The sequence below is a fragment of the Mercenaria mercenaria genome, chromosome 1 (genome assembly GCF_021730395.1).
Source record: "Mercenaria mercenaria strain notata chromosome 1, MADL_Memer_1, whole genome shotgun sequence".
Classification (NCBI taxonomy): domain Eukaryota; kingdom Metazoa; phylum Mollusca; class Bivalvia; order Venerida; family Veneridae; genus Mercenaria; species Mercenaria mercenaria.
In genome coordinates this window covers 110,658,622-110,686,549 of record NC_069361.1, presented here as the reverse complement: position 1 = coordinate 110,686,549, position 27,928 = coordinate 110,658,622, and the positions used below count along the sequence as shown (strand labels likewise).

Here is a 27,928-nt window from a genome sequence, read left to right as displayed (position 1 = left end):
CCATAATTCGAGGTCAAAATGCTTGATAGAGTTGCCTCCCCCTTTTTTACGACTGGGTCATGATGGTAAACAAGTAAGCAAAATTGAAAGCAATATCTCAATGGACTTTGAAAATATTTGGGGTGGTACGCAAACTTTAACATTTATTCTAAGTGGAAAAGGGGCCATAATTCAGTCAAAATGCTTGACAGAGTTGCCTCCTCCTTTTTACAGACTGGGGTCATGATGGTAAACCAAGTAGCAAAATATCAAAGCAATATCTCAATGGACTTTGAAAATATTTGGGGTGGTACCAAACTTTAACATTTATTCTAAGTGGAAAAGGGCCAAAAATTCAGTCAAAATGGTTGATGAGCTGCCTCCCCCTTTTTTACAGACTGGGGTCATGATGGTAAACAAGTATGCAAAATATCAAAGCAATATCTCAATGGACTTTGAAAAATTTGGGTGGTACGAAAACCATAACATCTGTGTGATGCAAACGCTCACCCGACGCCGGGGCGAGTAGGATAGCTCCCCTATTCTTCAAATAGTCGAGCTAAAAATGAAGGAATATTTAGTTCAAATATATCCATAAACTGTACTAAATTTGCAAGTTACAACTAAAGCCTTATTGTAGCTTTTTTATTTCATGCTTTTCTATGTCCCCAAAGGAATCTGGTTGATCTAATGTTTTGTACCATTGCCAACCACAATATATGAGGGCATACTTTGGATATAAGCGAAAACTTTCTATTTTTTGGCGCGTGACCTTGACCACTGTCACCTTGACCCAATTAAATTTGATTCATTAACTGACCAGTATCAATGCAACACAAGGGGTTTGTAGCTGCAAGCCATTCTAAAAGTATTGAGCAAAAAAGATTTTCAATACAAAGGTCACTCGATCTTAAACCTTTGTCTCAATGTCCCCAAAACCATATCCCAGGTCATGAATTGTTCATTTAACAATAGCAACAATTTTAAGTTTGTGGTCAGATGTAGCATATTTAAAATTCAGGTTTGATCAATGAATCAGAAAAGAGAAAAAGAAATTCGGTGGACCTAAACAAAATTTTAACCCAAACGCCGATGCCTGCGATCAAGTGACGACAATACCTTGTAGATTTTTCAAAAATTAGACCAAGCTAAAAATGTGTTTCCTGTCCTATGCAACATGCCCAAAGTTAGATATGTCTACATTTCCAATACAGCCCTGCAGTGAACACATGGGATATGTCAGGGACATTATAACCACAGATCCGTTTTTTTTAGGGTATGTATCTCAACATTCAGAAAAATATGTAAAGAAATATATTTCAAAGAAGAAGTTAAGTTATAACACCCAATACGTAAAATGTGTAACAGCAAGTCTTGATTCAAGTATTCACATAGTTTTGACACATTAGCCTGAATACCCTCACCTACACCACAGACTGAGTAAATCTGAATTACATAAAGGGGCAATACATCATTAGCATTTCATACAAATTATTCTGCTTTATATGCACTCAAAATAATGTGTTGTTAGTATTCACGAAAATATGATTATAAGAATAAAATGTCATGTGATCTGTGTCATGTATATTTTTCATATATAACAAGATTAGGGATGTGTTTGTTAGATTTATTATTTGTAGGGTTTATGTCATTTCTAACAAAAATTGATAAGATCTTAACTTTTTTGCTGCTCGAATAACAATGAAACAACTTAAAATGAGTTCTTTATTCCTGTTACAATAAGAACTAGATGTGTGTTCATAGGACACTGGTGCCCCTCACTCCTGCACTGTACATAGACTCATGACTCCAGGTGAAAAGTTTTTAAGATGTTTGCAACAAAGTTTTAAGTATTTGAAGTGTATTTTTCAAGCATTTTAAGTGTGTTTTTTGGCTAAGTGAAGGGCCATAACTCTGGCCTAACTGAGTAAAATCAAAAAGACAACACCGGTGCACATCTATATATGCTATACAACAATCCTCTAATGTTTTATGACTTTAGGTCAAGCATATCTTGAGATAAGTCAAGGGCAATAACTCTAGTCTTGCGAAGTGAAAATTTAAAAAACAAGAGCTGTCCGTAAGACAGCCAAGCTCGACTTTTCGAAATATTGTCACAGAAGCAGGAAATTATTACCCAAAATGTTAAATATCAAAAGAGTTTTAAGTTCGAAACGGGACATAATTTGACCAAAATGCATATCAGAGTTTGGGGACTTGATGCTATCAACTAGTTTAATAACCCGAAGAAACATTTAAGTTTCAATCCATATCTGCATTAGTTTTGGAGATAGTAACTTGCATGTAAAACTTTAACCAGAATTTTCTAAGCCCAAAAAGGGGGCATAATTTGCTAAAAATACATGTTAAGAGTTATGGAACTTGACCCAGTGAGGTTGGTAACTAACCTAGAAAAAGAATAAATAAGTTTCAAAGCTAAAATCCCTTTTTGGGTAATAGCTGTATGTACTTGCACGCAAAACTTTAACCAGGATTTTCTAAGTCCAAAAGGAGCTAATTTGCCAAATACATGTCAAGTTATGGGACTTGATTCTATCAACTAGTTTTAATAACCCAAAGACACATTGAAGTTTCAATTTAATATCTGCATTAGTTTTGGGGAATAGTAACTTGCATGTAAAACTTTAACCAGGATTTTCAAAGTCCAAAAGGGGCATAATTTGCTCAAAATATGTCAGAGTTATGGGCTTGGCCCAGTGAGGTAGGTAATTGATCTAAAAAAGAAAAAATAAGTTTCAAATAAATATGCCTTTTGTATACTGTATGTATTTTGCAGGCAAAACTTTAACCAGAATTTTCTAAGTCCAAAGGGGGCATATTGGCCAAAAATACATGTCGAGTTATGGGACTTGACCAAGTAGGTAGGTAATTGATCTAGAAAAGAAAAATAAGTTTCAAATCAATATGCCTTTTAGTAATAGCTGTATGTACTTGCACGCAAAACTTAACCCAAAAATTTTTTCTAAGTACAAAGGAGCTAATTTGGCCAAAATGAAGGTCAGAGTTATGGGACTTGGTGCTATCACTAGTTTTTAAACCCGAAGACACATTGAAGTTTCAATTAAATATCTGCATTAGTTTTGGAGATAGTAACTTGCATGTAAAACTTTAACCAGAATTTTTTCTAAGTCCAAAAGGGGGCATAATTTGCTCAAAATACTGTAGAGTTATGGAAACTTGACCCAGTGAGGTTGGTAATTGACCTAGAAAAAGAAAAAATAATTTCAAGCTATATGCCTTTAAATGATAGCTGTAGTACTTGCATGCAAAAATTTAAACCCAAAGGGTGTGACGCCGACGCCGATGCCGGGTGAGTAGAATAGCTAGACTATTCTTCGAATAGTCGAACTAAAAACCAGGTGCATAAACTTACATGCTGGATAATATTCCTACATGGTTTCGTGACTCTAGGTGAATGTTTTTCAAGATGTATATATGCAACAGAAAATTTTAAGCAATTTATGTGTATTTTCACTAAGTAGAGGACCATAACTCATGTGTGGTTGAGTGAAATCCCAAACAAAACACTGGGTTTGCAACTTCACAGGCTATATAACAATCCCCTAATGTGTTATGACTCTAAGGCAAAACACTTTTTGAGATACATGCAACACAAACTTGTATCCCCTTTATGCATAGTTTTGACAATCAATGGCTATAACTCTGGTCTGACTGACAGAAATCCGAAACAAAATCCAAGGCACATAATTTCACATGCTGAATAATATTTTTATGACCCTAGGCCAATTTTTTTTCAAGATATGTGTAACACAACTTTTATGCCTTTCTATGCGTATTTTTGACTTTTGTCTTGGGCCATAACTTTGGTACAGCCGAGTGCCCAGGTGCGTAACTTCATATGCTGAAAAATATTTCTGTAATGTTTCATAATCCTGGGTCAAATACTTTCTGAGATATGTGCGACACAAACTTAATCCCTATTTATGCATATTTTTGACTAAGTCAAGAGCCATAACTATGGGGAGCACAGAAAGTTCTTTAGAGTTGTATGGAACAAAATATCATGATATACCATTATATGAATGTAAGTCGGGATACACAACCTTATAACTTATAACAAGCCGAAATGGAATTTTAAGAATCGAAGAGTAGTTGAATAAGCTAACATTTAATCAGCATGAAAAAGACTGTACATTACTTATAGCTATTCGTCTATGCCGCGCACTATATGTTGGTTTCTCTGGCTCTAGGACCCATGTATTTGTGTCTATTTCCGACATAACATCCCAGAATTCCTTGTATGAATCTACAGCAGCTGTGAACTGTTTGTAAGCATCTCTTAACTCACTCTGCAAATATGTTATATTCATAAAATTATACTTTCTTGAACAGTGCAAAATATGTGAAACATATCATAATTATTAAATTATTATGCAATTAAAAGAGAAGTTACTTAACCAGTGACATAAGAACAGAACAGAACAGAATAGACATTTCAGCAGTGATTGGCAAAATAAATTATAATATAGATGCAACAGTACTGCATAACTAAATTTCATAACATAAAGGCTTGATTCTGATTGTTATAAAATAATGTCCTAAACATACCTTAAGTGCATGTACATTTAAATCAAATAATTAAAGATATTCTATGCTCAACTTTCAATAAATTGTTTTACTATACTGACTTTAAATGTAGAAAATCCTCATCAAACATATCTAAACTAACTGTGAATGTAGAACTGAATTCACGAGTACCATATAGTAAGGAATATGTAAAAACAATAAAATCATACTGTGGCTGCTTGTATACATTCCCTAAATATGTATCATTTTACCTTACACACAGTACTGTCTTCATGAAAATCTGGATTCCTTAACAAATTCTATCTAATAATGCCCAAAAAGTAGGAATTTGAACTGCAACTTCATTCAAGGAAAGTAACTCAATGTAACTAAAATCATTTTGCAGGACTAATTATTTCCCTTCTCCATAAACTCCCTGTAAATGTATACACCAACCCCAAGGAATGGCCGCATTATCAACATAGCCATGATTAGTTAATCCCTGATTGAGGAAAAGTATGAAAGTGAATAAATCCCCAACCTCTGTTACACATTAACAGAAGTTAATAATAAGTAATCTTGAAATATAAGTGGCCGGGTCTAGTGATAACACGCTTGACTGTCAATCCAGAGGTCCGGGGTTCGAATCCCAGTCCAGTCAATGGAAATTTCTGAGATGTTCTAACTAAGAGGTCAGTACTGGTTCTTCCCAGGAAAGATGCCTTCGCTTGTATTGGTGCTATACACCAAGCACGTTAAAGAACCAGACTGTCTATTCACAAAGAGCTGAGCTAAGTTAGCCGGACAGGCCTGTATGTAAAAGGATTTCTCTCCGTCTGTTCTGGGGGCTCTCACTGTCCCTCTGGTCAGATCGCTCTGTGTCTGTACTAGTAGGGGATGAATTTGATTTGGGCACCCTGAGTGGCTGCCTTTGTGCTATGTAAACAGCCTTTGAATGTGTTTATCATGAAAAGGGTGCTATATAAATCTGGTATAATATAAATACAAATACCACTAATACGCGAGTTTCAGACCAGTTTCATAATGCAGCCTTGCCACTGGTCAATTTCAAGCTTGAGTTCAGAATTAACAAATCAAATGCTGGAATTCTTAGACTGGGCACAAACTTTATGATCTTCAACCTAGCTAGGAAATATCCAGGAACTCTTTTAACTGATGTTTTATTTCAAAAACACTATTATTTAAATATGTTCAGCCAAAAGAAAAAACAAATAAAAAGTATCCTAGTAAAGACGTACCTGTGTAGTCCAATGTAAATCAAACTTGGTAGGCAATTCTACAGAACATTTTGGTGTATCTGCTGGATACTGAAAAAAGTAAAGTTAATGCTAAAAGGTTAGTCCTACAAATAAAGGGGTCATGATGGACAGGTAGCTTGCTGAAGACTTTTACCCTGCTAAATTTCTAAAATGGACTGGTCCACCATTCAACTTGAGCTGTACCACTTATTATTTAAAGGGTGTTCACTGCAAATATACTGACTGAATAGCGAACAGTGCAGATCAAGATCAGCCTGCACGTTCAGACTGGTCGCAAAGGCAGAATCACATTCCGTCAGCAGGCTAAAGGTTAATATAAGCCTATTGCTCCTCAAAACTGTTAGTCTGAGATTTTCCCTATAGAAGTTTATTGAGATTCTGCCACATATATAAAATCTTCAACTCTTTTCAATACTTATTTTGGTTTTCTACATAACATCACATATAAATTGTTCATTGTCAAAGTCCTCATTACAGTGGAACCCCTCTAAACTGAACGGCCTCCAGACAATATGTCATGAGTTAAAGTTCAGTTTGGATAGGTTTTTGGTTTAGAGGGTTTTTCTGTGGAATGTGTGCTATATTACATAAATAGCTATACAATTACCAAGCAACCTGATTCATTTTAAATCCTGATCTTGTTCAGTTACTGTATGAAACAACACCATTTAAGTTTTTTGACATATTCTACTAGATAGAGTAAATTCTGGTAATCATGGTAAAGGCAAGTACCAAAATTCTGAATTCCTTTAAAATTGTTCGGTTTTCATTGGTAATTTTATGTTGATGAATAGACATTAGGTCTGGAAAAAAATTGTTTCCGGTATTTAGCAGTTCCGGTTTATAGGGGTTTCACTGTACTCCTAATAGGGCTAATAGGAAAACTATCTTAACTTAACCAGTTTCATAATTCATATATAATTATGGACTACATGTACCTGCACAATAAAACATGTCAGTGTTAAAGCAGTATCTCTCAATAATACAGTCACAGGCAGCCATAAAACAGGACTGTCACCTATATAATCTGACCTATTTTTCAGTCATTATGTTTAATATTTCCTTAAAAACTGCTACTACGGTACATATTTATAACAAGTTAAAAAGCAGCTTGCCCTAAGGTTTACCGTACCTAAAATGGTGTTCTGAAATTCATATGCCTATATCAGTAAATACTAAAACAATGTGACTAACTAAGTTACAGGCACTATTCATTGAAAATAAGCTTGACCATAAGGAAAGCAACTGCTCAAACACCATATCGTTCCTCCAAAATCATTTCACTAATAATCTGCTCATGTTTCTTTTTAAATTTTGATATTCTGACATAAATCTAGGCGTGTGCTGCTTTAAAGAAATCTTGAAAAACTCTTTCAAGATTAAACATACCAAACAGAGCAAATCATATAACAAGAGGGCCAAGATGGCCCTAGGTCGCTCACCTAAGAAACACTCCATAACAGGGTAAAACATGTTTGACCTAGTGATTTCATGGAAACAAATATTCTGACCAATTTTCATTAAGATTGGACCAAAAAATTGGTCTCTTGCGATAAAACAAGCATTTTCTTAGATATGACCTAGTTTTTGACCTAGATGACCCATGTTCAAACTCGACCTAGATTTTATCAAGGCAATCATTCTGACCAAAATTCATGAAACAACTGAAAAATACGCCTCTATCACATACAGAGTTTTTTTCTTTGATTTGACCAAGTGACCTAGTTTTTGGACCTCAGATGACCCATACTCAAATTCGACCTAGATTTCATTAAGGCAATCAACCTGACCAAATTTCATAAATAATTCAACTGAAAAAACAGTCTCTATCGCATACACAGATTTTTCTTTAATTTGACCTAGTGACCTAGTTTTTGACCTCAGATAACCCATATTCAAACCGACCTAGTTTTCATCAAGGCAATCACTCTGACCAAATTTCATGAAGATCAATTGAAAATACATCCTCTATTGCATACACAATGTTTTTCTTTCGATTTGACCAGTGACCTAGTTTTTGACCCAGATGACCCTTTTCGAAATCAGCCTAATTTTATCAAGGTAATCATTCTGGCTAATTTCATGAAGATCATTGAAAAATACAGCCTCTATTGCATACACAAGGTTTTTCTTTGATTTGACCTAGTGACCTAGTTTTGACCCAGATGACCCATTTTCGAACTTTGGTTCTAAATTTCATCAAGGTAATCATTCTACCAAAAATATGAAGATCAATTGAAAATACAGCCTCTATCGCATACACAAGGTTTTTATGTGATATGACCTAGTGACCTAGTTTTTTTACCCCAGATGACCCATTTTCGAACTCGGCCTAGTTTCATCAAGGTAATTTTATTCTGACCAAAATTCTGAAATCAATTGAAAAATACTGCCTCTATCGCATACACAAGTTTTTCTTTTATTTGACCTAGTGACCTAGTTTTTGACCCGAGATGACCCATTTTCGAACTCGGCCTAAATTTCATCAAGGCAATCATTCTGACCAAAATTCATGAAGATCAATTGAAAAATACAGCCTCTATCGCATACACAAGGTTTTTCTTGATTTGCCAGGACCTAGTTTTTGACCCGAGATGACCCATTTTCGAACTCGGCCTAGATTTCATCAAGGTTATCATTCTGACCAATTTCAAGAAGAAGAAATTTAAAAATACGACTCTAAACGCATACCAAGGTTTTTCTTTGATTTGACCTATGACCTAGTTTTTGACCCAAGATGACCCATTTTCGAACTCGGCCTAGATTTCATCAAGGTTATCATTCTGACCAGTTTTTCATGTAGATTAATTGAAAAATACCACCTCTATCGCATCACAAGGTTTTTCTTTGATTTGACCTAGTGACCTAGTTTTTGACCCGAGATGACCCATTTTCGAACTCGGCCTAGATTTCATCAAGGTTATCATTCTGACCAATATTCATGAAGATTAATTGAAAATACAGCCTCTTCGCATCACAAGGTTTTTCTTTGATTTGACCTAGTGACCTAGTTTTTGACCCGAGATGACCCATTTTCGAACTCGGCCTAGATTTCATCAAGGTTATCATTCTGACCAATATTCATGAAGATTAATTGAAAAATACAGCCTCTATCGCATACACAAGCTAAATGTTGACAGACGACGGACGACAGACGACAGACGACAGATGACAGACGACGGACGCCGGACGCCGGACATCGAGCGATCAGAAAAACTCACCTGAGCATTGCTCAGGTGAGCTAAAAATTAATATATTCATTTTGAAAGATCACTTTTTTTATCAATCATTGTAGAATCTACAAAATTTATCATTAATATTTTGATGTTATCATTTTGATGGTTATCACGAAATAGAAAAGAATCCTGCTGAAAAAACAACCCAAGATTTCTTATGCAGAAAAATATCATCAAGTATAGAAAATACATGCATAAAACAGACACTCAGCTTTACTTAATAGCAAGCAAAATACATAATCTGACTAAATCAAATTTCCTATATTGCAAGCAAAGTACAAAATCTGACTAAATCAAATTTCCTTTTTTGCAAGCGATGTACTTAACCTGACTAGACCAAATTTCCTTTATTGCAAGCACAGTACATAACCTGACAAAACCAAATTTCCTATATTGAAAGCAAAGTATGTAACTTGACAAAACCAAATTTCCATTTTTGCAAGCAAAGTACATAACCCGACTACACCAAATTTCCTTTATTGCAAGTACAGTACAAAACCTGACAAAACCAAATTTCCTTTATTGCAAGCAAAGTGCATAACCTGACTAAATCAAATTTCCTTTATTGCAAGCAAAGTACATAACCTGACTAAATCAAATTTCCTTTATTGCAAGCAAAGTAAATAACCTGACTAAATCAAATTTCCTTTATTGCAAGCAAAGTAAATAACCTGACTAAATCAAATTTCCTTTATTGCAAGCAAAGTACATAACCTGAGCTTATGGATAACCTTTTGATAACCAATGGCTTGTATAAACAAATTGAAGAATACATTTAGCAGATTTAATACCTGATTTCCAATGAACAGTTTCATGATGTGTTCCCTGTTTCCACTGTCCATATACTGCACATGAAGCTCTGTGAATGACTGGTCAATAAACACTAGCCTGAAACATACAGTTTATTCAGACCCCCAGAACTGAATGTGAAATTGAATTTTAAAAACAATGCAAAGCAGTTTTCTGTTAATTCTTATAAATCATACAGCAGTTATGAATATATTGAACATGTGGTATACATTTAGACGGGGTGACCCTGCGCGTGAACTCTGGCCATAGACCAATGCAAATGCGACTTTCGTTTTCAAGTTTAGCCTGTGTACTTTCATTTTCTTTACTTCCGGGAAAAGCTTAAGGTTATCTGATGGCATTTTCTGTGTTGTCAAAAACATACATATGCCTGGTGAGATTGTATAACAAGTATGCCCACAGGCAGAATGTCGAGCCCGCCAGCTGTCAAGTGTGACCTTGACCTTAGACCTAGGGACCTGGTTCTTGCGCATGACACTCCATCTCATATTGGTGAACATTCATGCCAAGTTACATCAAAATCCCACAATGCATGAAGAAGAAATGCTCCAGACAAACTTCAATTTGACCTTTGACCTCCAACTATGACCTTGACCTTTGAGATAGGAAAATGAGGTTTGCACAGGACACTCCTTCTCATTGAGATAAACGTTCATGCCAATATAAACAAGATTGGTCCATGCATGTCAAAGTTATGGTCCGGACAAAATCAGACGGACACACTGCCGCACGCATGGATGCACATACACCGACCCGCCAAAAGTGACTTATACTTAGTCGAGCTCACCGCAAGCAGGCCTGTCAATTTTGTTGGCCGTCCTATATAGGATATAACATTTGAATTATCGAAACATGTAGTAGGTAGGAACCAGGTTCAACTTTCCATTGTTGTAAATATTTAACACATGACTATGCTGTCTGTACCAGGTTTTATTTAGAATAGTCAGCACATGTTCTAAATATTCCAAAACACTTCTCTTTTTTTTCACTCCTTTGATTTAGAGTTTGTGCAGTTTGTTCGGAGTAGTCAAAAGAATATGACCTTGGAGCCTCTGTATAACCAACAAGACATCAGTAAAAGCCTACCTTTCCCAGCCAAGGGATTCAATATGGCTGATCAACTGTTGACAGAACTTTGAGGATTCTGGGGTATCTTTGTTTTCATCTTCTAACTGCCGCTCCTATGTAACATACAAGATGCAACATAATTATAGTTATCACAATCAAAATGTGTGAGAAGCAAATTGTTGCATGAGACAGCTTGATCAGAAGTTTAAATGAGCCGCACCATGAGAAAACCAACATAGTGGGTTTGCGACCAGCATGGATCCAGACCAGCCTGCGCATCCGCGCAGTCTGGTCAGGATCCATGCTGTTCGCTTTTAAAGCCAACTGCAATTAGAGAAACCGTTAGCGAACAGCATGGATCCTGACCAGACTGCGCGGATGCGCAGGCTGGTCTGGATCCATGCTGGTCGCAAACCCACTATGTTGGTTTTCTCATGGCACGGCTCAAATGCTGAGATGGATACAGGATTTGATATAAGAAGGGGAGGGTTTCGCAGATATACATGAAATAGCAACTGTGATTAATATTGACCTTTCAGTTTTATCTTGTAATTTTTCAATGCATTATATCAGTGACATGTGAACTATGTGATAACTATATTACTAGTATAGCAGCCAGTTTCCAAATTACTCCAAAATGTCAATGATCTTCATTTTCAGATCACACAGAATGCATTCCTGACAGTATATGTGCACTGGCTTCGTTGCAATCTTACTCTGCCAATAAAATGAGTGGCTCTCCTATGTTTTGTTCAAAGTACAAGACTCGACATGTATGATAAACTGAGAATGAGTTCAAAAATTTATGTTGAAATATTTTCTCTGAAATTACCAATATTATTTCAAAAGAGCAGGAACAAAAGCTGAAACATTTAAATAATTATGGGTGTGTGGGATACAGCTACAAAGCATTCTGTCAACATTGAGTAAACAATAATACTCTAAGTGATAACTATGTAAATTAACTCCTAACAGAAACAGGGATGATACGGTTTACATCAGAAACATGATCAATACAATAATTTACTCAATAATAGATAAACAATGAATGCAAAGGAAGAAGCAAGGAAACTAGGATTTGCCATGATGAACGAAACTATTGCGTAGAATTGTATGCAAATATTTGCCCCACAATCTCTATTCATGAAGTGAGATCAGACACAAACATTTTTGTATATCCCATCAGCCCACTTACGGATGCCAATCTATCAAAAGTTCTTTCTTTCAACAGACTGAGATCAAATGAAAATATTGTATTCCATCAATTTACATTTTTACAGCATAAATTTGTCTGTAGCAGCATTAAGTGGGATAAAGAATAAATGCTTGTTTTCAATAATGTTTTGTCTGGTATTAATTTACCGATTTCTTTAAGGAATTACTTTTAATCTGGACAATTTTTAGAACACAAGATATTTTTCTTACCACATATATTTCAATCTGAGAAATAATCTAATGAATTAAACATATCTTCAAAATCTGTAATTTGTCCGGTTCAGATTTTTTCCCCAATATTATTACCTTAAGTTAACGCAACCAGTGTTTCTTGATTCCGCATACTTTAGAACTAAATTGCATTCTGCATGAAACTAACAACTTGTCTAGATGAATTAGAGGTGAAGGATGATAAGTACATCAAGAGGATTGTCTCATGTCAATTTATTATGCTTTGCTTTTCTGTCTGATCAAACTCAAGACCATTTAAAGACATGCACTAGAGTCTCTGTATATGTGAATTATTGGGTGAAATTTTTCCCAATAATAGAATTTCTTCAAACTTTGGATATTGAAGGCCGTTTTCAAGGGCAGATAACACTTTTTCAATACTGGTGACATATGACTTTAATTGCATATCTTTGTTTCTTAGATGATTGTCCTTCAATATCCCAAGTTTGAAGAAATTCTATTATTGGGAAAAAGTTCACCCATCTCATAAACAGAGATTCTAGCGTTGCCGTACACGTTTATATGGCAGTCATGTCCTCTTTCTAGGTGACGGAACAACCAATTTAAGCCTGTGTGTATCTTATTGTTCAGGATTTCATATGTGATTTAGACCTATTAAAATTCTATTATTGGCAAAAAATTTGCAATTCTGTGGTTTTAGCCAGAATGACTATATTCATGGTAAGACAATTTTGTGCAGATAAAATAAAACTAATTGTGTCTGTTTTCTGGAATTTAATTAGTGTCTTGGGCCAATACTACCATCCTCAAACCAATAATGAGGTCTAATAAATAGTACTATAATAGTTTTATGACTTTAACAAGTATACTGGTAGTGAGCATTTTTTTCATCAAAATGTCTTGTTTCTTAGACCACATTTCAAAAAGGACGTGAAAATTTTCAAAAAATAACATGCACCTGATTGTATACAATGTATAGGAAAATTTGCTTACAGAAGCAAATATGGTACTATGCCCCAACGATAACTTGATATTTACAAACATGACTATAAATAGATTAAAATGGAACATAGGGAATTCAGCATTTTTCTAGCATGTTACAATCTAAATATTTCTAGATTTTGTACCAATTACAAATTAGCTCAGTGTAAGCATTTCTGTCCATGGTCACAAAATCTTTGCCGTGTGGGTTCAAACTCAGCATTGAGAACTAATTTTTTTTAACTTTTGGCAAAAAATTAAGTTTCCTTCATGAGCTCTGTGACAATACGACTGAGAGTATCTAAAGGCGATATGGCAGATCAAATAGTTTTATTATATATCAAAAATGATATTGATTAAATGCATGCCTTAAGCCATGCAATAAAGGGCATACTATTGTGTTTTATAAAGACATGCATACAAATTCAACCATCAAAGAAAGAAACAAAATAATGAAACAAAAATGAAAACAAATAGAAAAAAAATCTGACAAAAAAAACCCTGAAGATTCGAACTCACAAAACGATTTGCTTATATCCATCTGTTGTCTGCAGTTTACCCAACTGAGCTATGTTGCCATATACATAGTGGATATTTAAAATGAGAGAAATACTAATATTCAATTGTCAAGTAATGGGTAAGCATTATGAATTATTATTTCATCAGTTATCATGAAATAGACTCGTCCCCGCGTTTCGGCGGGAATCATGTTATCATTGGGGATTAGTAATATCAATGAACTCATGTGAGTAAATGTACACGATCTTAATGCAGGTTACCTACTGCAAAACAGTCATGTGAAAACTCCTGAATTACATCACATGCTTTTTTATTTTGCTATTATTTTGTGAACTCTTTTAAAAATATAAATAGGTAAACATTAAAAAAATATTTTATGTACCGGTAAGCAAATGAACAATGGATTCACATGACAAGTAAATTTACTTTTTCACACATGACCAATTTTTAGTAAGTGCTGAATAATTAAAACTGCTCCAAGTTTTACCAGTACACAATAAAGTGTGAAAATAAAATCAGTTATGTGCCAACTCCTAAATGACTTTGCACTAGCAATTAGAATATTATTTAATAATAATATCTTTATGGCAATGCATCCATTGCAAGGAACAGTGAACACAAAGAATTTAGAGTGTATCCCACTTTTTCAACCAATCATATGCCATAAAATTATGTAATTTCCAAATACCTATTCTCACTTGTAGAGTGCATAACTTGAACAGAGCTGCATTTAGTCTAAAAAGTAAGAAAACACCCTCATTATTTAAGGATGGCAAATATAAAGTAATCCTAACTATCCTAACTATACATATATGTATCTCATAAAATATTTGTCTTCACAGTTTTTCAGCAAACTGACATATTCATCTCACCATTACTTAAGAAATATATGCTCCTTTAAAATAACATGCAATATGTTTCAAGCTAAATAAATCCCTTTCATAATTTCTAATTTCAAACTGAAACAGGTTCATGCTACCTTACTCTGAAATAAAGAACTTTTAAACCGGTTTGCACCAACTAATTGTAGGACTGAAAATACTAACCCCAATCCAGTTCTCGAGTACAAATAGTGGAGAACCATTTCCATGCCATCAAAATAATTATCTTGCAACTGGTGTGATAAAGTAAAACCTTCAGAATTGATAAATGATGGCTAAAAAGGTAATAGTTTCTTTTTTAGCACGAGTAGCAAATGAAAGTCCCCATCTGGAAAGGAACAAACAACTTATTTCCAATTTGGCACAAGGCAGGTGTCATACTTCTCTCCCAAGCACCCATTTGTGCTGGGAACAGTATCAATTTAAGTGAATCACCCAACATTGAACATTGGTTGGGATATCAGTCATGAGCAGGATTTGAACCTGGACTGTTGGCTGTGCAGCAACTAATTCCCACTGAGTTGCTATGCTCACTTCTATGTGGTACCATATCTTGCTGCTGGAGATCCACTTCATTGCCAGTAGACACTAACAATTTTTCTCAAGTGACCCAGAGGACCAACTTATATAATCTAGTGGTCCCCACAAAGTTCAGGTGTTCCCTACAGTGGACAAAATTTTAAAGATAACAAGGAGCTGCGTTCAGTAAATGCTTGATGCCCCCGGTGGCATCCTTGTCGATACAAAGTCTAAAATGAGGTCAAGGTCAAACTGAGGTCAGGTGATGTTTGAAGATGAGGAATGGTCACAGGTTACATCTGTATTAGTATCAATTCATTCTTGTAAGTGATATTGATGCTCGACGAAACGGTCCAATTTGGTTAACCAAGAGATGGCCCATATAAAGCAACCTAAGTCCAAAATGAGGTCAAGGTCAAACTGAGGTCAGGTGATGTTTGAAGATAAGGAATGGTCACAGGTTACATCTGCATTAGTATCAAGTCATTCTAGTAAGGGGTGTTGATGCTAGACGAAACGGTCCCATTTGGTTAACCTCATACGGATGGACGGACGAACGAATGAACGAACGAATGGACATGACAATCACTATATGCCTCCCGCATCAGTAGATGCCAGGGGCATAAAAACAACCATGACATGATGGCATTTACAACTGAACATGCCATGCTTAATTTAAAAATACCGATTGATGGTCCCGTATAATAATTTCAATATGCCGTTCCGTTCAGCTAACAAAGCAGTATACCTGTGCAACTGATGGGCCAGTTTGTTTATTCACCCAGCGCATACAGCTTTTTATCAAGCACCCGGCTAAGCATGTTTGTTTACATAGCGGGTGACTATTTGCTTTGACTTCATGCGTTAGCCGGGTGCCAGTGATAAAGCTGCATACGCCAGACTGATGAAAATGATCAGGCCCAGGGAAAACCCACATTCTCATGGTCTATTTTTAATATGATTAGTGCTTATCTTTAAGTCATTTGTTTTTTATTAATTTAGAATAACCATCTCGGATTTTTAGGTGGTCCGTTGGACCCACCAGCTTTCAAGATTTACTGGTCTGCCTAAAAATCTACTGTCCCTGGGTTAACGGACCACCATTAGTGTCGATCCCTGATAGCAAAATCAGTTAATGAAAAAATATAGTGTGAAATCATTTAATTTTGTGTGGATATAAATTTGTGGTTTTCATCTTTTTCAGATATTTAAATAAAAGGCAATTTTATATATTCACTTGGTTTCGATTTGCCAATTGACGCAACCATGTAATCCATGAAAATTAGTCCCCAATGAAAATTAGATTTTGCAATAATTAATTTCTATTATTTAGGGATAAATTATTGTCTTGAATCAGACTGATAAGGAACTTGTATGTGTCCCTTTATGCTACTTTCCTCTATAAAATTGCTTTCAGCTAAGTTGAATTTTGCTTAATCACTGTATGATATTATATTATATGGTCCTTTTCCCAAACAAAAGCCAAAAGTAACTTCCAACTAAGAAGAAAAAAATTATTTCAGTAAAACACAAAAACTGTCCAAAAACACTTTACATGGAGTCAACAGAAACCATTTACATCTTTGTATATCTGAGATGCTGACTCCATTAATTCATTTCCTGCCCTTCCCGATACTTCCTTCATGTCCAACAAGATAGCCTTACGAGCCTAAGCAATAAAACTTGAGTGCGACAAAAATATACAGCATTACTCCATTAAAGGTTTAGAACTGTCCTAGTCTTCAGACATGCAACATTTCTTTAAAACATGGATTTATCTCGATTTTCTGGAAGAGTTGACAATGAGGTGAATAAAATACTGAGTAAATTTGCTTGTTACAAGAGTTTCATGAGCAGTATTATCACATTAAAAGTGACATTTTTTCAGAAAACAAGCCTGCTCTAGGAGCTATTTGTTCAAGTATTGTACCTTGTATAAAGAGGCCATTTTTAAAAAATGTTTAATGACATTTGGAAGGCTTTGTGTAAATTGGTTATAAAATCCTATTTTTCAAAGAATCATAATAATGTTACTGTTTCCCACAGAGCCCTCATCCCAAACCAAAACAAATTTGTAAGCTATAAATTGTAACAGACTGCAACATGCTTGCAAATAGCAATGTCAAATTCATGTGTACATAATTTATAATGATGACTATAAGAAATCATTATACTGAATTCATAAGAAGTTATTTTTTCTTATATTACTTATATTTTTCTTTAGCTCTGACCATAAAATTATGAAATTATTATGAATGAAATGCAGCATGTTTGTCGATTAGCTCAAAAAAGTATTCAAACATTTTCTTTTAAAGATATTTCCTGTTATAGTATATCACAAGGTAAACTTTCACTGAGAAAAAACAAAACTGGTATCATTTCAAAAACTAGGACTAAGACATGAAAAATAAAATGAATCACACTTTCGGTGAACTTTTGTCTTGCATAATTATATCAGTCAAAAAAAATGCTCTCTTTTTTGAAGCAAGATCTCCCAGATAGCTTTATATTGGGTTAAATATTCTAGGATACTCAGCACTCAAATATAAAGCAACTCAGTGCATACTACTACCTACACATGAGAATTACTTTTAAAAGCAGGGCCATGATAGTCCTAGATCGCTCACCTCAGCTTCACACCTTGCTTGAACAATTTTGGTACAGAAAATATAAGTACATGTATAAAGAAAATATTTGCAAAATTATTTTGAAATTGTGTCAACATTTTTTGAAAGGAAGAATTTAAAGTTGGCAAAATAAACAAATAGAAAACACTACATACATAATAAATTATAGGGATAAGTGACTTATTCCTTCAAGTGGCTATATTTTTGACAAACTGGAATAATCTGAACATTGTGTAAGACCAAAAACCAGCGATTTGTGTTAAATTATTTTATTATTGAAGTTTCCACCATAGCCATATGAGAACACGATTCATGTGGGGAAGTTGGCAGTTACTTGCGGAGAACAGGTTTGTACTTGTACAGAATCCAGGAACACTGGTTAGGTTAACTGCCCGCCGTTACATGACTGAAATACTGTTGAAACAGCATTAAACCCAAAACAAACAAAACCACTCCCCGTGGAGGTCATGTCATTTAACACAGCCAAACAATCTGGGGGACTTTGATAGAACATTTGCGTGAAATCATTTCAAAATCATAATTATAGTTTCAGAAGAGTTTTTAAATTTTCCATACAGCCATATAGAGAAAAGTAGCCTTACTCCCTGGCAATCATGTATTTTTTTACAAACAACAGGGCTTGAAGAAATACATGAGAGGGTCACCCAACTTGAAGAGATATTTCAGTGAAAATGTGGAATCATTTTGAAATATGGCAAGTGGTTTCAAAGGAGATTTTTCAGTCTTTTCATATAGCCGTATAAAGAAAATTTGCTAGCTCCAAGGTAACCATGCTTTTTTTTCTTTGGTTGTTTTTTTTTGTTTTTTTTGTGTGTGTGTGTGTTTGAGAAATCAACATGGATGAAAGGATTTTGGAACAGGGTCATTGCTGTGAAAATATTTTGAAATCTGGGTATCTGTCAATAATGATTTTTATTTAGGTTTCTGTAGCCATACAGAGAAAACCCAGCCACCAGGCAGCCAAATTTTTTCAACAAATCATCATGATTATATAGCAACTGCTTTGTAGTGGGTCACCTAAGGGTGCTCAGGTGAGCTAAAACTTCAAATTGAAGTCATATGATAAATTTAATGTTTTGCAGATCAGTAACTTTATACAATCACCATCAGACAGAAACAAAATTTATACAGCATCTAGTGTAATTCCGTCACATTTCACCCAGCATGACTGCACTCTATTGTTAAACGCTTTGATTCAGTACATTATTAAGTACTGTAAAGGCATTTTTGTATTGGATAAAACATATTCCTTTGATTTTCAAAAAAGATAGATACACATTATAAGTTCTTCAAGTTCATAAATTTCTGATCCATTCCCAGCCAAGCCTTAAGTTCATGAGCTCATGAACTTTAGCAAACAATTCATGATCATTCAAGAGCTTTTAAAGATGTTTCATGATTTGTTCAACTATTCAGGTAAATAATGATTCATGAAAAATTATACTTTCTGAGTTCAGAAATGGAAAATGTTGATGGTTGGTCGAACAATGCATCCCATGTTTGAAAAATACAGAATCCACTAAAAATGCCATGCATTTTCACAATCATGAAATAAGGTTAGGATCTGATTTAAAATCTTATGATTACAAGAAATAAACATTATGTTTTTATGCAGAAACTGTTTAATATCTATTATCCCCACCCTTGAAGAAGTCAGGGTTTCATACTATCATTTCATCTATGTCAGTTGTTCTGTTGTTCTGTCAGTAAACTGTCAAGGTCACCGAGACTGAAACAGAGACTAGGAACAGTCTCTCATCAATCACTGTACAACACTAAGCCTTGGACATACATGTACATCTGTCAAAATTCATTGGATGTAATATTGGCTGAGATCATTCTATAAGACCCAAAACAAAATAATGTAGTTTCCAAAAGTTGTCCCTCCTGAGATCTTGAAAGTAACGTTCATGTGTATGATGGCTAAATTCAGAAACTGCCAATGAACTGCATTGAGACTATATTTGGTTCATAGTCTAATTCATGAATAGTTCATGAACAAATTACTAAAGTTAATCAACAGTTAATGAATAAGATTATGAGTTAGATAATGTCCCATTTTTAGTTCATGAATTTATTCCTGATTTAATTCATAAGCAGTTCATGAATACCTCATGCACTTTTTGGCATGCTTGTTTTATATTTAAGCTTTTAAAATTTAATGGCTTAAGCCTTAAACATATTTACTCTAAATTTAATGGGCAACAATCGTGTCTATATGCATCAAAGTTTTTAATCTAGGAAAAATTACTCTCACTTACAGTGCAGTCACATGAAAACTCATGTGGGACCAATATTTTCATTAAAATGTCTATATTTCATGACAAAAACACAGTTCAAATCAGTATTTTAAGGCATGTTTTGTATGTAATTTTCAAAAATCAAAGGCTGTAAGATACAATTTACTGCAATACACCAAGTAAACTTTTTCTAAATTGATGATGTGGAAATTTTTATTAGTTTGCAACATGAGGATCTGCACATCCAAAATCAAGACATGCACATGATCCATTGAGCATGTGATCCACAAGCATGTTTCAATGTAATCTGAATTAAATTTTACGAAAAATACATCACTAGGGTTAAAGCATTTCAAAAGCTTATTTATCTTTTCTCTTTTCCCCATCAAATTGAACTAAAACCTAGGACTGGTCAAGAAAATAATTTCCCCTTTATATATTTCTTTCGGGAAACTCCTTCACAAAATAAGACCATTTTTAACTATAATCTGGAAGTATTATTAACATAAAAATCGTATCATTACTATTAAATTCTGAAATTCACTCATTTTTTTCCCTACCTTTTAAAGTGGATCATTGAAGTTTGCATGCAGAAAATGTTCACTCCAACAGTGAAATGAGTAGCTTTGTAAAAATAAAGCACTAACTGAATGGCTTGTCAATCAACAGTAAAAACTATTGCCCTCTGTTTTATATCTTTGAAGATATCAGATATAAATTTTCACAGAATTTTTTCTTCTAGCTTTGACTTTAATCCAGAAAACATGACATTGTAGAGACTTACCCTCTTTACACAAGGGAAAACAATCTGTTTATAGAGTGAAATTGTTGAGTGAACACTGTTTGACAATCATAATCCTGTCCATTTTATACCAGTGCAACAGAAAAGTAAGCTATATATGTTACCTGCTATACATGATAACACTGTCATGCATCTAACAGTCCTGAAATTGTTTTCTTTGATTTTCTCATATTTCTAGATATTTTTCCCATACTTTGACACATATATATTGGTAGCAGAGATCATTCTCTTTCCAGCAATAGCTTTCTCAACAAATTCTGTGGGTTTTAACATTTTTAAAAAAATTGTTAGTTTGTTGACAAATTTCACCACAAAAATTTCACACTTTCCCCCAGGGCATTCAATGATTTGATCTTTACTAATTTTTCTTTTCAAAGTGCTGATCTTTACAGAACAGAACAGAACAGAACATACATTTTATTTGAATTAAGCATATACAGCTCATCTTCATATACAACAATATATACATGCATGAATACGAAAAAATGGTAATACCTAGTATAATAAACATATACTAGTAACTGCTACTAAGCATGCATGATTTTTTTCCTGCCTAGATGCAAAAGTGCATGCTTTGAAAGAAATACTATGTACATAGCCACCTAAGCCTACAATAAAGTTTTAGCGGAGTTGTCTCCATTTTTTCAAGATATTTTACCCAGGATCATTTTTTTCAGCTCAAATAACTCTTTTTCAGAAAATGATATCTAAAATATTTTTTCAGACTGCATTTGATGCAGTTAGCTACATATATGTCTAAAATAGATAGTGCCTACTTGAAGTTTGTATTTTTAGTTACAATGCCTAGACATTGTGGTGAAGATAGACCAACTAGGAACTGGCAATTTATATAGGAAGTCATATAAATAAGATTATATACTTATTGAATGAATTCCCAATCAATAGTTGAAATTATTACATACTCGTTTCTATTCCCCGTTAAGTTACACTGGTACCGGAAACGTCAATATTTTTCCATACACTGACGCCTGAAATTCATATCGGGTGCTTGACGTAATTCAGTGTGTGTTGTGAACTATTTTTTTCTATTTAGTTCAGTATTGTCAATTCTATTCAGGCTGTTGAACATATTTATGATATCTACATAATATTTATACGTGTAGATGCGTATGTAATAAAAAGGTTATTATCTTTGCACTCGTTCTTCAGCGGAAGAATATTGCGCTCCTAAAGTCGCGCAATATTTCCGCTGAAGAACTCGTGCATATTTCCCGATACAAAGCTAATAACCTATAAGTATTGCTCAAGGTCTCTCAGGCAAATAGCAATGTTTTACTTTAGCTCAGCAAACTTGTGCACAACTATAGAGCAGGTTTTTATTAACAGAAGTTATATCATACCTATACTTACAGCAATCAGCCGCATTATTAACAGAGGTTACATCGTAAATATACTTACAGCAATCAACTGTGTTATTAACAGAGTTTATACCATACCTTTATTTAAAGCAATAAATGGTGTTATTAACAGAGTTTATACCATACCTTTATTTAAAGCAATCAATGGTGTTATTAACAGAGTTTATACCATACCTTTATTTAAAGCAATCACCATACCTTTATTTAAAGCAATCAATGGTGTTATTAACAGAGTTTATACCATACCTTTATTTAAAGCAATCAATGGTGTTATCATCAGAGATTATACCTTTACTTAACAGCAACTATATGGTATATATACTTTCAGCAATAAGAGGTGTTATTAACAGAGATTATACCGTATATATACTTACAGCAATCATCTGCAGTTCTTTGACGAAGGAAACAATATTCTCACACTGTCTCAGCCTCTAAAATAATGTAAACGTTGTAAGATATTCTCCTGTACTTATTGTCTGATTTTAATGACATTACATCAGATCTATCAGCTAATCAGGGATTTTGTTCTTGTCAGGATTTCTCAGAATTTCTGTTTGTTTTTTGCTTTATAATAACAATAACAGCTCTCACTGGGTTAAGACTTCTTTTACTGGAAGCAGAGGCTTCTAGTCTAGATTTTGTTGTAAAAAACATACAAATCATCATAGAAAGGCTAAAAACCTGAGCGATGACTGTCTTGAAGTCCTTTATGAGCTTATGTAGCCGCCAGTCACAGTTAACCGAGGCCTCAGACAGTCTCCTTGATGCTGGAACCTTAATCTCAAATCTATACATCTGTTTCTGAAAAGTTTTTATAAGTTGACTTAATTTATGATGATATAAAATCAAAAAAGGCCAAGAAAACATCAAATGAAAGACAAAATAAGCTGATTCAGAAATGATCTTGCCGACAATGTTACAAACATATTATGCAGGCAGATATATTTATAAAACTTCTTACTACAACAGCTTCAGCCGAGGAAAGACACAAATTCTTCTTGGAACCCAGGAGGAGCCCTGCTGGTCTTGCAAAAATTACAAAATAACAGGAGATGTCACTAAGTAAGAGATAGAATTAATGACCTTGAGGTGGAGTGCCCTTGCCTGTGAAATAGGGTCCTTGTCTGTGATCTTTACCTTGAAGGTACAGACGAGTGACTTCTGGACAAAACTCACCTGGTCATGCCTAACATTTGCATTAAGTTTTATTGAAATTCCTTGAATAATTTTAAAGTTAATGCTGAGACACTGTGTGTTTCAGACAGATGGACAATCTAATATAAACACACAAAGATAGTTTAATTAATATATGAGTTCCTTTTGGGTATAAAATCCCACTGTTTGACTACAAGCTAAACAACTACCAATCTGACACTTACATTGGAGAGTGAGGAGGGGGGTGGAGGGTGAGGAGAGGGGGTGGAGGTGGGTGGAAGGCAGAGCTTTGTGTGTGGAGGATCTGGCTGTGGCAATAGCTTTTATCTGACAGTTTTAAAATAAATGAAAAGCACAGTAAAACTATGAAACAGAAATTAAGAATGCCTCACAATTAATATTGTGAGTAAATATTCATTATTTAGTTAAAAGATTTTTCTTTAGAAAAACTGGCCTACAACCTGCTTAAAATATCTCTGAAACAGTGTGTCTTTATTTAGAAAATGTAATGTTCACTAAGACATGCAGAAAAATCATAAAACTTTACAACCTTGAAAATGAAATTTCAATCAGCTGTTGAAGCACAGACAAATGTACAACAAATTATTAAATCACCTTGTATGATAAATTTATGGCTTGTAATATGATCTCTATTTTGCCCTTTACATAACCTGAAACATGTAAAATTAGCAACTTCAAAGAAAAAAAGGATATATTTATCTTTTGAGTGATTAGTACAAATATTCAAATGCACTTTGTGTTTAGTTCGGTTTCAAGGACAGTGATGTTTTTGTACTTTTAATAATGGAACGATCCGTCTGTTATTTAGGTAGTGTTATTAAGTACGAGATACTATGCCCCAACGATAACTTGATATTTACAAACATGACTATAAATAGATTAAAATGGAACATAGGGAATTCAACATTTTCCTAAAATGTTACAATCTAAATATTTCCAGGTTTTGTACCAGTTACGAATTAGCTGAGTGGTAAAGCATACAGTTCATATTCAACAGATCTTTTGACGTGTGGGTTCGAAACTCAGCATCGACATTTATTTCTTTTTAAATTTTATTTCACTTTTGCATAAAAATTAAGATTCCTTCATGAGCTCTGTGACAACACGACAGAGAGGTATCTAAAGGCGATATTGCAGATCAGAATAGTTTTTAAGTTTATTACACAACAAAGATGATATTGATTAAATGCATGCGCGTAGCCATGCAAATAATGAACATACTAGTGTGTTATATAAAGACATATATACAAATACAAGTATGCCCAAGGGCAGAATATCGAGCCCACCAGCACATTTGACCTCTGAGTGTGACCTTGACCTTTGACCTAAGGACCTGCTTCTTACGCATGACACTCCGTCTTATAATGGTGAACATTCATGCCAAGTTACATCAAAATCCTACCATGCCTGAAGGAGAAATGCTCCGGACAAACTTCAATTTGACCTTTGAGATAGGAACATGGGGTTTGCGCATGACACGCCTTCTCATTGAGTTAAATATTAATGCGAACTCTGGACAATATCGGACAGACGCACGCACGCACATACACAGAAGGTGGCGACTATATCGAGCTCACCGCAAGCATGCTTGACAATAAACCATCAAAGAAAGAAACAAAAATACGGAAGCAAAAATGAAACGAATATGAAAAAACAAAAACAAAAATCTGAAGAAAAAAAAACCTTCGTGAGGATTCGAACCCACAAAACGATCTGCTTACACCCAATTATTGTCTGCATTTTATCCAACTGAGCTTTGTTGCCATAATTATACTTTTACTGGATATTTGAAATGAAAGAAATACTAATATTTGCTTGTCAAGTAATGTGCAAGCATTATGAACAGTTATTTCATCAGTTATCATGGATTAGACTCGTCCTAGCGTTTCGGCGGGAATCACGTTATCATTGGGGATTAGTAGTGGTTCTTACCTCAATAAAGAAAGGTAAATCATGCTGATTTCCCTAATTGGCAGACAAGCCTGTAAATTGAACTCTCAAATGGCAAAATCAAACTATAAGACTGAATTTTTTTGGAAACAAACAAACATCTGCAGTATGGTATGGCAATATGTCCTTGAATTAATATAATAATATAAATGTAGTAGAGTAGAAGAGTGCTATAGAGCTAGCTTTTAAAGTGACTTGGTAGACTAAGAGTGTACGCCTAAGGTGTAAGAGGTCCCGGAGTCTATTCCTAGTCTGCTGAAGTATTTTTAATCCGTTACACAAAGGCCTTTCTTTACCTACTTCATATCTTTTTTATTAATAATAATAACTTTTTTAATATTATGCAGGCTGTAAAAACCTGCACATTCTATAAAAGCCACTCAGTGACCTTTAGACTTAAAAGTGTAATAAGTGTCTAAACTGGGCACCTAAAGTCAGTGCTTAACATTAGATAACATAAAAATATAGTGTGTAAGCTTCTGCAATTATATTTACTTCATTCTCCCTTATCCCACTGGAACATTGATATGAAAGGACAGCTGCTGAAAATCATTTGTTTAGATATATATAAACTTTATGAGGAAGCTATCCAGCTGCTTTGGGTAAGGTCAGTGGTATACCATCTACGCCTGAAGCAATATGCACGGGTGTCTCGCCATTAAGGCTAGAAAATAGCCGTATGATCTAAATTGTGTTGGTGTCACTGTGACGAAGTAAGAAAAGAACAACAAACAAACATAATTATGCAGAAACCAATTCCACCATGATTATTTTGTTGTGCTATATACTTACACATATACTGATATAGCCATCATAATGGAAGTTGTTCAAGTCTTGCACAATAAGACTGGGAAATTCCATTAGCATCTCCATTGTATTCACAGGTATCATCTAACTTCCATTTTCTGCCGATAAAATGGAAAATAAAGATTTGCAGCAATGGGAAATGTAGTGAGTGTACAATAAATTTCCATTCTAGCTCTAATATTCAATAAGACTGAGTGTACAATAAATTTCCATTCTAGCTCTGATATTCAATAAGACTAGCTCTGATATTCAATAAGACTGGGTGTACAATAAATTTCCATTCTAGCTCTGATATTCAATAAGACTGAGTGTAAAATAAATTTCCATTCTAGCTCTGATATTCAATAAGACTGAGTGTACAATAAATTTCCATTGTAGCTCTGATATTCAATAAGACTGAGTGTACAATAAATTTCCATTCTAGCTATGATATTCAATAAGACTGAGTTTACAATAAATTTCCATTCTAGCTCTGATATTCAATAAGACTGAGTGTACAATAAATTTCCATTCTAGCTCTGATATTCAATAGGACAACAAATTTCCATTCTAGCTCTGATATTCAATAAGACTGAGTGTACAATAAATTTCCATTCTTAGACTAGCTCTGATATTCAATAGGACTGAGTGTACAATAAATTTCCATTCTAGCTCTGATATTCAATAAGACTGAGTGTACAATAAATTTCCATTCTAGCTCTGATATTCAATAGGACTGAGTGTACAATAAATTTCCATTCTAACTCTGATATTCAATAAGACTGAGGGTGCAGTAAATTTCCATTCTAACTCTGATATTCAATAAGACTGAGTGTACAATAAATTTCCATTCTAGCTCTGATATTCAATAGGACTGAGTGTACAATAAATTTCCATTCTAACTCTGATATTCAATAAGACTGAGGGTGCAGTAAATTTCCATTCTAACTCTGATATTCAATAAGACTGAGTGTACAATAAATTTCCATTCTAACTCTGATATTCAATAAGACTGAGGGTGCAGTAAATTTCCATTCTAACTCTGATATTCAATAAGACTGAGTGTACAATAAATTTCCATTCTAGCTCTGATATTCAATAAGACCGAGTGTACAATAAATTTCCATTCTTAGACTAGCTCTGATATTCAATAGGACTGAGTGTACAATAAATTTCCATTCTAGCTCTGATATTCAATAAGACTGAGTGTACAATAACTTTCCATTCTAGCTCTGATATTCAATAAGACTGAGTGTACAGTAAATTTCCATTCTAACTCTGATATTCAATAGGACTGTTCTACCTCTGAAATTCAATAAGACTGGGAGTACAATAAATTTCCATTCTAGCTCTGATATTCAATAAGACTGAGAGTACAATAAATTTCCATTCTAACTCTGATTTTCAATAAGACTGAGTGTATAATAAATTTCCATTCTAACTACTAATCTGACATGTTCACATATCACTGAAAATTGTTTTATTTCATTGAAACCAGTTATATTTTGAAAACCTTGCAAAGTTATAAATGCTGAAAGAAATAGTCTAGACTGACATCTTTAACCCTTACCATGCTGGACACAATTGATTCTGCCTTTGTGACCAGTGTAGATCATGATCAGCCTGCACATCCATGCAGTCTGATCATAAACTGCACTGTTCGCCATTCAGTCAGTATCTTTTTGGTAAGCACTCCTTTTAACAATTAATGGTACTGTC

At 34.3% G+C, this 27,928-nt stretch overlaps 1 protein-coding gene across 2 annotated transcripts in view; it reads right to left on the bottom strand.

Annotated features, from left to right (window-relative positions):
- The window catches only part of LOC123526595 (E3 ubiquitin-protein ligase FANCL-like), a 39,905-nt gene that overhangs the window by 8,259 nt on the left and 3,718 nt on the right, over positions 1-27,928 (bottom strand). For both annotated transcript variants that reach the window (XM_045305840.2, XM_045305848.2), the window contains exons 2-8: positions 26,216-26,328; positions 22,979-23,098; positions 22,672-22,728; positions 10,940-11,034; positions 9,835-9,931; positions 5,787-5,855; positions 4,160-4,310 (exon numbers count right to left, since the gene is read on the bottom strand). In XM_045305840.2, coding sequence (XP_045161775.2) covers positions 4,160-4,310; positions 5,787-5,855; positions 9,835-9,931; positions 10,940-11,034; positions 22,672-22,728; positions 22,979-23,098; positions 26,216-26,314 — 688 coding nt within the window. In that variant the 5' untranslated portion in view covers positions 26,315-26,328. The remainder of the gene's footprint in view (positions 1-4,159; positions 4,311-5,786; positions 5,856-9,834; positions 9,932-10,939; positions 11,035-22,671; positions 22,729-22,978; positions 23,099-26,215; positions 26,329-27,928) is intronic.